Source organism: Felis catus, chromosome A2 (assembly GCF_018350175.1).
Source record: "Felis catus isolate Fca126 chromosome A2, F.catus_Fca126_mat1.0, whole genome shotgun sequence".
NCBI lineage: Eukaryota > Metazoa > Chordata > Mammalia > Carnivora > Felidae > Felis > Felis catus.
The window spans coordinates 69,889,308-69,901,387 of record NC_058369.1 but is presented as its reverse complement, the minus strand read 5'-3'; the positions used below and the strand labels follow the sequence as shown (position 1 = coordinate 69,901,387).

General features: G+C 41.4%; 1 protein-coding gene across 2 annotated transcripts in view; it reads right to left on the bottom strand.

The window, feature by feature from the left end:
• EGFR (epidermal growth factor receptor) overlaps positions 1–12,080 on the bottom strand; it is a 210,939-nt gene that overhangs the window by 66,308 nt on the left and 132,551 nt on the right. For both annotated transcript variants that reach the window (XM_006929086.4, XM_045052148.1), the window contains exon 2: positions 430–581. In XM_006929086.4, the coding sequence (XP_006929148.2) occupies positions 430–581 (152 nt within the window). The remainder of the gene's footprint in view (positions 1–429; positions 582–12,080) is intronic.

The window sequence follows — 12,080 nt, the reverse complement described above, 5'->3', positions numbered from 1 at the left end:
GCTGGCTCCTATTGGCTCACAAGAGGCTACTGTGAAATAGCTGGGAGATTTGTGAATTGGTGTCACTGAAACCAACCAGAGTGGAAGTATTTACACAAAGGAAATAGGCAAATGGTACAAAACAGGACTTTTTTTTTTTTTTTAAGAGCAAATATATCAGGATACCCCAGCTAAAGCACTGGTTAAACGTTTAATATCAGTGTCTATGATGATAGAGGAGCGTCAGGCTAGCCTCCTTCTCCTTGACATTATTTCGTAGCTCTAACTTCACACCAGCTGGTGAAGTGGCTTTCTGATAAAACCTGTAATTGGCCCGTAATTGCCATGGCAAAAGCATATAGACTTCCAGTTAAATTCTGTCAAGGTCTTTGTCTACTTCTATTTCCTTCCATCATATGTGGGTAAGACAGTCAAATTCATCGAACTAACTTTTAAGAAGGAAAGGTCATAATTCCTTTGCATGTAGGTGATTTCCAAATTCCCAAGGACCACCTCACAGTTATTAAACATCCTCTGCAGGCTGAGAAAGTGGTCCTCAAAAGTGCCCAACTGGGTGAGCCGGTTACTTGTGCCTTGGCAAACTGCAAAAGAACAAAAGGGAAAAAGATATCACATGAAATGCCAAGTAGAGTAGCAGAAATAACATAAAATGTTCACAAATTTCAACAAACTTTGAGTCTCAGTGACTTACAATATCAATTCTGGTAAAGGGTCACTCAAGACAAATATGGCCAAAAATGTTTATCTAAGGTATACAGTTCATAACAAGAGATAGTTCATCCCTATAATGCATGGAATCTTTATAAAATGTTAAAAATTCAAGGGGAAACGGGAAAATTCTATGAAAATCTTTAAGACACAATAGTCTTTTAGAGCTTCGGTAGACAAAAACATGTATCATTAGATAATAAGATAATTACAATGTTGAATTAATAACTATATAATGAATGTTTTACATTACGAAAAAGACAGACTATCACATTACTGTGAGCCCAAAGGATATTTACAAACATAACATACGCTAGCCGATATTTTCTGACTGCGGTGTTGTACAACTTAAAATCAGTGACAAGAGTGTAAATTAAAATCCAACTGGCCAGAGATCAAAAATATTCTTCTAAACTAATGCATCAAAGAATAAATCAAAGGTCTACTTATACATCTAGAAAATAATGAAATGGCAAAAACACACTCAGGTACTGAGAAACCAATACGTCCTTCTATTTGTCCACACTCTATGTGAATCCACGGTGGAGACACAATTGTACACAGTCTTGGCATGCTCACCTCCCTCATGTTTTAACTTAATACAAGAAGTAAAATGGGGGACAAAGTTAGACTATGGAAATACACTTGACAGTCTATATTTAAAAGCAAAGGAGATTATAATAGTCATAGCTCTTTGAAAGGCATGTTTGAGCAAGCATAACAAAACAAAGAGGTTTGGGGCTTTTGAAGCAGGGAGCTTGTTAAGCGACTATACTTTGAACCAAAATTATCATAAGAGTGAAGAAATATGGCCTCTGGCTTTGGAGGTTAGATTCAGAACTAGCCAGGTTCTTCTACATGTGCGAAGGCATGGCTGCAATCCGTAACCAGGTGGCTGAATGCAAAACCAAGGCCAAAGTCAATATGCAGGTACTTTCCTCGGAAACTCTTTCTAAATTTACATTTCCATTTTATAGACGTCTTTGTTCCCTCCCCATGGGAACTGCTCCGAAGGGCACCATCTGACCGTCTGCCCTCACATTTTGGTGCCACGGCCGTGAGCACATGTTGAGACACCACATTCTCAACCCAAAGCATTTACACCAACATTAAAAATGAAGCAATCGCCACATCCTCTGCAACTCCGTGGGGATTTCCCTCCTCTGCTCTTCTGTGGTCTCATTCAAATCTGGCGGTAGAGAGAACGCTCGCATGGGAACTTCGACAGTCGACAAGCCTAAACCCCTATGTACTGGCTCCAGGGGCAGAATGATTCCATATTTCTTCCAACTATAACACTGGATGGACCCAACATCTCGGGGCTGCTTTCACTCAGGAGTATGGGCCGCTCTGATTGCAACCTCACTTTGGGACAGCTGTACACAGTTGGGGCCAGACTAATCACATAGATGGGGCCAGACTGCTTTCCCAATTCCAAGGTCCTTAAAGATGGCACCACCAATGTAGGTATGGGGTTGTGACAATAACCCATGACCTTTCAGTCGACACATGGGTAAACAAAAGCTGCTTTCCCTGCTGGGAGACTACGGTCCCTAAATTTCATCCTAACTGATTGGCTATCCTTGAAGTAGCTCAGTATTGGTCACGCCTTCATCCCAGCCAGGTGAACAGCGTCCTAGAACTCAGGGTTGGAGTGCATTTCAGAAGAGTTTCTTCAGTTCGCAGAGAAATGAAAAACAGTAACGATGGCTCTCATTTTAAATGATAAAGGATTTCAGCTTGTAAATTTCTCTCAGGGGGCGCCCCGGACTTTTCATTACTAAATCAATGACAAAGTAACTTTTGTCAGTAAAAAAAGAAAACATGCCCTTTAAGTTTAGCCTGTTACATCATAGCAAAAATAATTTCAAAAATGCTGTATTTGTGCTTTCATTCAGTCATTCAAAAAAGTGCCAAATGAGCTCCTAAAATATTTGTTTGATGAATCTCTACCATCATCCGTCATTGTTTACAATTAGCATGAACTACTTCTATATTCAGAAAACCAGATGCTGCTATATTTGGAAGCAATAGCAGCATTGCACAATATTGATATGAACCTTTATTCATAAAACATTTTGGGAAGCAACTAGACAACTTGTGTAAAGAAATAAATATGCTTCAAAAAAGCTTCATGCAAAATGTTTTTTTTTAATGATGGCAAAAAAAAAAAAAAAAACACACAAAAAAACAACAGCAAACGCAAAAAGCCCTAAATGTTCAATTGCCTGTCACGTGTATTCTTGAGAACAAGAAGGCAGCTGATACGCTGCATGATTCAGCGTAAGACAAGTCCGTCTTGAATTCTATTCCAGGATTAATTACTAAAGGATCAAGAGAAATCATTACAAAGGTGTTTCTTCAGGGGCTTTCTCCTGCCATGTGCCCCAAAGGGGATGACAGTGTCCAAGTGAAATCCAGAGTGACAATCAGAATGATTTGACCTAGGTTTCCTGATTCAACAAAGCCTAATCTTTGCTCTCTATTTATACCAAATGTCTCACATTATGACTATAAAGCAATGGAAAGATTTAAATGCGAGACCACTGAATTAGTAAAATTATTATGTTTTAAATCACAAAGCAGGCAGATTTAAGACAAAACTGCCAAGAGCAAGGGCTTTTAAATTCATCCAGGAGAAAGTTTTTGTTTAGCCACTTCCTCATGATGTGACCCTGGATGACTTCTCTAAGCTCTCTGCGGCAGGCTTTCCTCAAGTAGCAAACGTGGTGAAACTAATACTGACCTTCAGAACTGTTTCAAAGGCTGAATGAACACAAAAGCCTTCAGCTTTCTTTTGTTAAAGTTAACTACTGAGAACTGTGACTGTGATACAAGATGCAACTGCACAGATGTTAGTGGACCTCTGTGGACATAAACTTGCCCGAAGGTATTGCCTGAACTGGGAATATTTGTATCTGCAGACAACCTGACTCAAATATTGGGCATTAGATTACTCTGTCTGTAGAATATGTATCAGAAAAGGAAGGGAAAGAAAAGGAACACGTTTAATGATTTCATTAAAATACACATTGAGGGGCGCCTGGGTGGCTCTGTCAGTTAAGCATCCGACTTCAGCTCAGGTCATGATCTCGTGGTTTGTGCGTTCAAGCCCCACATCAGGTTCTGTGCTGACAGCTCAGAGCCTGGAACCTGCTTCGGATTCTGTGTCTCCCTCGCTCTCTGCCCCTCCCCTGCTCTCACTCTGTCTCTCTGTGTCTGTTTGGTATCACTTTAGGGCTATACATTTGAAGCCAAGATAATTAAAAGTGTATCCAGCTCCATACAAAATGCTATTGATTTGCTCTACCTCTTACAAATCTGAAGACAAGTTCTACTGAATCAAGAGCAGCAGTCCCTGGGACACAGGCCCTACAAAGCACTTGGCTTTTCATCCTCCAGTGTTATTATGAAGATTCATAAACGGGCAGACAAGCTGAAAGAAAGATATAGTGTGAATATCCTTAGATTAGCCTTGTGTTCATTTTGTCACATATCTATCCATCTTACTTCTTTTTTTTTTTTTGATGCATTTTAAAGTAAGGTATAAATGTCAGTACATTTCACCCTGGCATACCACTGATCGCAGCTCAAGATTAATTTACAGCTATTGTTGTTGTTGTTGTTGACATCATCCACAACTGTGCAACATCCACAAACTGTGAGGTAATCAACCGTAAGTATAGCATTTGAGAGTTTCAACAAATGCACACACCCACGTAACCTGCACTCCTACCACCACATAGAACATCATCCATACGGGGCCCCCTCATGCCTCTTCCCAGGCAATCCTGGCCCCTGTATACCATAAACCACACGGTGATTTGTTTTCACTAAGAACAGTCCTGCCTATTGTAAAATTTCATATTAATGGAATTACGTAGTCTTGCCCTTTTGTGTAAGGCTTATTTCATAGTCTATTTAAAAATTTTTTTTTAATGTTTATTTTTGAGACAGAGAGAGAGAGAGAGAGAGAGAGAGCGCATGAGTGAGCGGGGGAGGGGCAGAGAGAGAGGGAGACACAGAATCCGAAGCAGGCTCCAGGCTTTGAGCTGTCGGCACAGAGCCCAACACGGGGCTCGAACTCATGAAATATGAGATCATGACCTGAGCCGAATGGACACTTAACCGACAGAGCCAGCCAGGCGCCCCGAGACAAGTGTTTTATGGGAAGTTATCTGTGTATTATCCTTGGGCATCTAAGGCTGATCCACAGTCTGGTCGTTCTTTTTCTTAAGAACCCCCCAGTTTATCTTAACTGAAAATAAAAACAATATGCCTGCTTGAAGTCTTGGATACCCCTGACTTTATGGGTTAGGGCCTGTGGCTTTCCCGTGTCATTATGGGGGTGGACACCTCTCTTTCCCCACAAGCCTGGGCGAATATGTCCTGCTGATTAAGACACAACATTAAAACAAGTTTCTCCAGATTTTCCCAAACCCACTTAGACACTTCTGAAATTGCCTAAGAAAATTTATAATTGTCTTAATTTGTTGTTTTCTCAACTACATATTAATGTTTGCCAAAGCAGTTGGGCTCTTGTAAATCTCTCCCCTTGGCCTCCTAAATTATCTCTGCTTTCATCCATGCCCCATTTTCCACAGAACACCTTGTTTTGAAGCAGAAATCACATCACACTATTCCTTGGCTCGAACCAAAAGCTTCCCAGTGTAATTGGAACACAGTACAAGCTCCTTTCTCGTCAGCCTGCCTTCTCTCAGCCTCTCACTGCTCACTCCCCTAGTTCTCTCCAGCTGGCCCAGTTCTGGCCCACTTCAGGGCTGTCCCATCTGCCCGGAATGTTCTTCCATTGCCCTCCAGATGTGTGCATCTTGGCCTCCCTTTTATCATTGGGATTCCAACTCAATGGCCATCCTTTCAGAAAAGCCTATCCTAGAACCAGATCAGCTTAAGTATCTACCATTACATTCTATCACGTCACCCTGCTTTCTTTACTTCTTAGTAAATTTATCACCACTTAAAATTATTGTTTCTGCAAATATATATATTTATTCATTTATCTAGATGGTGAAGAGAGGTGGACTTTGTATAGATATATGGGTATCTCGTTGCCCTGACTACTGTGAGACATGCACGTGTGTGCCTGCATGTTTATTTTCGGTGGGAAAGCAACGGGTGGCTGTGTGATCATGGATGACAGAGATGTGACCGTGAAAGTCTTACATGACTCGACATGGGTCTCTTTGCCTTTATTGTTTCCAAATGTCTGATAGAGGAGGTGGAGGCAGGATGTCTTACGAGAGGGTTTGTCCTCACAACCTTCTAGTTGGTCACCGCAAAATCTTTCTAGTCTAAGTAACATATTTGATTAAGCCTTAAAAGCCAAAGGACTTTTTTCCACTTTCATGCTGAAGAGGTTTAAGGAAATCCCAAATAAGATGACATTTATACACTGGATTTTAAAATACAGAAGAAAAAGGGGCGTCTAGGTGGCTTGGTCGGTTAAGCGCCCACCTTCGGTTCGGGTCATGATCTCGTGGTTCGTGGGTTCGAGCCCCATGTCAGGCTCTGTGCTGACAGCTTGGAGCCTGGAGCCTGCTTCGGATTCTGTGTCTCCCTCTCTCTCTGTCCCTCCCCCGCTCAAGCTCTGACTCTGTCTCTCAAAAATAAGTAAATGTTAAAAAAAAATAAAAAAAAAATACAGAAGAAAAAGATCATCAGAGAACTTGCCAGAGGTTTTATCATATCAGAACTGCTCATTTCTTTTGCCTTACTGAAACTGTATTGTGGTGGTAATTTTAAAACGTGTACATATGTACATCTCAACTATGCTAAAAATGCCCAGAAAATACACCAAGTTGTTAATGATGGTCTTTTATGAACAGTGGGATTCTGAATGTTTTATTTCTTCCTTATATTTTTTCAAGTTTTCTGTAGTGATCATACATTCCTTTATAATAAAAAAATACCAAGGGGAAAATTTGCAAAAATCCATGTTGATAAAGACAAAAGAAAGACATTTTAATAAAATACATTTTTAGAGGAGCAATGATCGAGTACAGCTACGAAGATCCACAAAGTTTTGCATTATCCGTGTTAAACAGCTTTATAAAAGTGCTTTAAAAATTAGAAATAATTGATGAACGGTGAAGTGCTAGACAGAGAAAATGCTAGAAGAGAGAGTAAGCTGTAGATTATTCACCTCATTGTTCTAAATAGCTGCATACTGGAGCCCTTGGAAAACACCATGCATTACACAGAGATGGTTCTGTTCCAAACAGTGATGGGCTTCTCAAATTTCATTTTTTCCCTGATCTATAAATTTATTTTTTACATTGGTTTTGGGGAGCATAGGGTAAATTTCTCCCATGGAAAAATATTATAAATTGTGATTACAGTACCACGCCACCTTATGAAACTGATTTAACTCACACAACAGCTTGTAATGGGAACACAGAAAATCTATGGTTGAGCCATAATAAAATAATTGGGAAAACAATAAAAGTAAATACAAAGTAGCATTTAAATTTTCATTGGAGGTGGGGCACCCAGGTGGCTCAGTTGGTTGAGCATCTGACTTCAGCTCAGGTCATGATCTCATGGTTCGTGAGTTTGAGCCCTGAATCAGGCTCTGTGTTGACAGCTTGGAGCCTGGAGACTGTTTTCGATTCTGTGTCTCCCTCTATGTGCCCTTCCCCCGTTCGCCTGTCTCTCAACAATAAATAAATGTTTAAATAAATAAATAAATAAATAAATAAATTTTCATTGGGGGTTTAACCAAAGGTTTTGTAGGTTTTGTAGAAGGGGAAAAGTCTCTAATTTATTATGAATATTTTTCCTTATTTTCCAAAACTTTATATTTTATCAGTAGTTCGTTTGTCATATTTGATTTTTAACTAACCAGCAGTTCTCAGCTTTCAGGCATCCAAAGATAGTCATCAAGCTGAATTTGAATCTACATTGTAATTTGGAAATGCATATGTAATAGTCAAAAAGTCCTCCTGAGTATTGGATGATCTACCAAGCTCTGGCATATCCAATACAATGGCAAACTACAGTCACTCCAATTAAGTTATCAAGCAGAAGATTTTAAAATAACATCTCTTTTATTTTTGAGTTAGGGAAGAGAACACCAAAACTGGTTGATTTCCATTCCCATGACCCTCCTCCTAGTCATTAACATAATCCCAAGCCAAGTTTATGATCTTTAAACAATATGTGGAGTTGGGATACCTTTGTATAGTGTGTTCAGTCTCCTGGGAATTAACTAATGGGTCCGAACCTCAGGAAGTCCAGTTCTATGACAGACCGTGGAATATGCTTCCAGTGACATCAAACATCTATCAGAGTGACGATGGCGATAGTATCCTTATGGGATGGTCTCCCGCCAGTTAACTCTCTGGGTCTCAGTGTCCTGACTGGTTAAAAATGGGACCAACTCAGCATAGTTGACCGGGTAGGGTGAGCAGTAATGAGATCATGGACACAGAAGTACTTCATAAATCACAACTCTCTCAAAATATAAATTATGTCTGACACTGAAGCTTCATCCTAGCAGTATCCACAGCAACCAAACCTTTGCGATCTATTTCTGCCTATGTTTTCAATGATACCAACAAACTATTTTTCCCCCGGGGGCTTAAAAAATTTTTTTTAAAAAATAGACTCAGCAGAATTGAGGAGTTGTGTTGAAATCTGGGATGCTTTAAAATTCTGGAATAGGGGCGCCTGGGTGGCTCAGTCGGTTAAGCATCTGACTCTTGATCTGAGCTCAGTTCTTGTTCTCAGCGTCATGAGTTCAAGGCCTGCGTTGGGCTCCTCACTGGGCATGAAGCCTACTTAAAAAATAAAATAAAATCTAAGGTAAAATCCTGAAATAAAAGTCATCACTTCTCATTGTTACAGAATACTATCCAAAGATTGGCCCTAACAATGGAAACTAAGTATCTTAAATCACAGGGCTTGGCAATCCATTCCATTTTTTAATAGGTAGTTGAATGGCTAGTCAGAGATGAATTTGACCTACATTGTTGGACTATGAGAAACTGATTTGGATTAAAAATGATTTCATAAGGCAATACTCATCCATCTTTTATTCATTCAATCCAATAAATCTCTTTTGAACACCTACTATGTGTCTGGCAGCACTCTGTCTTGGTGGCCAGTGTCTCTGTATTTTAAACATGGTGACACGTACTGAACACAAATCCACGGATGGAGGAATTATGTGTATCAGATTCTCTATCAGCATCTACATCAGGTTATATAGAACTAGGGTTGTAGGTGGCTAACATATACCTTCACTGAATGCTGGATGCTGAGCAGGGCACCCGGAAGAAAAGAGAGCACTGGATTTGGTTTAAAACCTCTCCATGTGAAAATATAAACAATAGTGAATTTAGTGTGTCTGGTTTTTCCTTTCTAGAGATATCATGAGTAAGTTCCTCCTCTCTGGCCCGAGCTCTGTTTTTCTAATCTCCTAGCTGGGGATTATTGCTGACTCATATTCAGGGGCTCTCTCTTCACATATAAGAATACTTCTGAAGTGACTAATACCACTTCCCTTCCAAAAGTCTGGTGGCCAAGCCGCCGCTTGCTTATATCCTTTGCCTCCACTGCAATTTCATACTTCTGACCTATTTCTTCAGAGTTCTGTTGCCTTCTCAGACCTACCAGTGCAGGGCAGTGCAGAGTCAAGAATAACATTAGCGTGTGACATCTGCACAGTCCTTCAGTTTTCAAAGCTCATTCTCATGAAGGCTGCCCTAAAACCTGCCTGTTCCCTGGATGAGGAAGAGCTGTGGCACAGCCATTACCATAGAAGAACCCACTGAAAGGATGGGCTTGCCCATCTAACTCGTTGTCTGCCACACAGACGATGAGGGGACTTGAAGGGATGGGGCAGTAGGGGGTGGGATGGACGGTAAAGGTTACACAAATGATTGCCACCGACGGTAAGCCCAGAGAAGGGCTGGTGGAAGAAAGTGGAAAATAGAAAATTCCAAGATTGGGTTGGTGTCAAGGACACTGCTTGAAAACCGAGTTTCAAACCTATGAGAAAGTCTACCTCAAGACTGCCCTCATTTTAGCACCGCCTTTCAATTCTGACTTGGCTGGACTCTGTTCAGTAGAGAACTGGTAAGCAGAACACAGTCTGAAAGGCGAAGGCTGGGTGAGAGCATGCCAGAGCCCTCGGTGTGCTTGGTTGGCGACTTACTACACCTTCAACAGCTTCTCATAGTAGAGTCTAGTGTCACATCTCAGGGTGCAGCTTTTCTCTCCGTAGATACAGCCTCACAATCTATGTCCTTCTCAGCAAGGTGACAGGGAGGTGAAGTGAAGCCGGGCTGACAAGATTTCACTCCTCTGGGCACAGTCCTCACCCGACTCTGTTTTATATTCTGCCCAGGTCCACATGACTCACCCCCTAATGACAAAGGGTGAGTAACATTCCTCACATTGGGCTATTTAGTGGCTGGTTGAGTTGTCCCTCCAGAATTCATCTGAATGCCATGCATGGCTGAGAAGCATCATGGCAAGGTAGAGTCCTCACCCTTAGGTGTTGCTACAGCCTCTCAGTAAGGGTTCAGTCCCCAGTGCTCTGTGATCTTCACCTGGGCCACGAGGGCCTGGGTGTTCTTTTGTTCATTCACTTAGTGAACTAAAGCATGTTTCATAAAATAGTATAAGCACAGTGGCCAAGAATGGCTCAGAAGTACTCACCGCCCTGAGGGAATATATTCGCTCTTTGGGGAGATGACACATGAAATAATCACAGGATATCCCAAAGATACTCGAGGTAGAGACATACTAAAGGAACACAAGTCAAAAAGCAGAGAAATCGCCAATCTGGAGTCATCTGGGGAAGGGATTCCAGTATCCTTTACTACCAAGCAAATGGAAACATGATACTCTTTTACTTACGTTCGGAGTAAAAGAAAAAGTTGCTCACAGGTGCCAGGTGATGAGCCTGGTGACTACCATACACAGTCCCACAATATACCACACCTAGAAAATCGGTTTCTTCCATTCCTATCTGTTTTTCTGCGTTCTCCTCCTCGGGGTCATTGCCCGTATTCTAATTTGGGGGTACAAGTGACCCTTCCTGAGTTTGTTTATAGTCATCTGTAAGCGTCATGTCTCCATCCATTCTTACTGAACAAAATTCTGAAAAAGATTCGTAATTTGCAAGGAAATAAAAGGTTTCCAGTCCAAAAACAGGGAACACAGATCTTTTTTGCAAGAGTTTCTCTGCAATTCTATGAGGCAATTCATGTCTACCCCTACCCCAAGATGGCTTAAATGTTCTTTTAAACTTTTTCCTCTATTATTATCCATGTTTTTAAAAAATCAGTCTGCAATGCACAATTGTTTTTAAGTCTGTCTCTAAATACACACACATTTGGAGTGCCTAGGTGGCTCAGTCAGTTAGCGCCTGACCCTTGATTTCAGCTCAGGTCGTGATCTCACAGTTTGTGAATTCGAGCCCCACACTGACAATGCAGAGGCCTGCTTGGGATTCTCTCTCTCCCTCTCTCTCTTTGCTACCTCTCTCTACTCGTGCTCTCCCTCTCTCTCAAAATAAATAAAAACTTAAAAACATAATTTAAAAAGTTAAAAAAAATAAATACACATACATTTAAGTTGGTTTACCAATAAGCATTAGAAAAAAAACACAACACAGAAATAGCCACCAGCACCCCTACAAAAAAAAACAAAAAAACAAAAAACAAAGCAAATGACAATAAAAATTGAAACAAGGGAGCAATCACTAAGACACCAGGAAAAAGCCATTACGCCCACGTTTCCTCCTTAAAACAGTCCCAGCTCTCCTCCGTCCCCTCCCCTAGGCAGCACCTGCCATGGGAAGGTGTGACTAGCTCCTTAGCTAGCCTGCGATCCCAAAGGTGGCTCTTGCAGAACCACAGGCAAGCCTGGAAATGAAGTGCATGGAGATCAAAGGGCACTTCTACCCGGGAACCTCCAGGAGCAAGGGTGGATCTGGAATCTGCCCGGAGCATCGACATAGAACAATCAGTGCCCAAAGGAGCAGGGGGAAAGGAAGCATAGACGTTGGAGGCAAAAGGAAGCAGAGCCATTCTATAGGGGGTTCTTGGGAGACAGATGGATTTGGGAGAGGGGGTCAGAGTACAGGGGGCTCGTTGGGGTGGGGGGTACAAAGCGGACACAACTGAGGTTTCCAAGCTGCTTCTCCGTCTGAGCTAGCACTGTGCTACTTTGGGGTGGAATTGTTCTCTGTGTCATCATCTCCTCCCTTTTGCTGCTGGGAACAAATGAGAAGCAGGGAGCGGAAGAAAAATAATCTGCTTACAAAGATTAGTGGCTTGATTTCACTAATGAGGAGAGTCTCCCGCTTGCCTTTTTTTTCAAGATACTGAAACATACCAGGA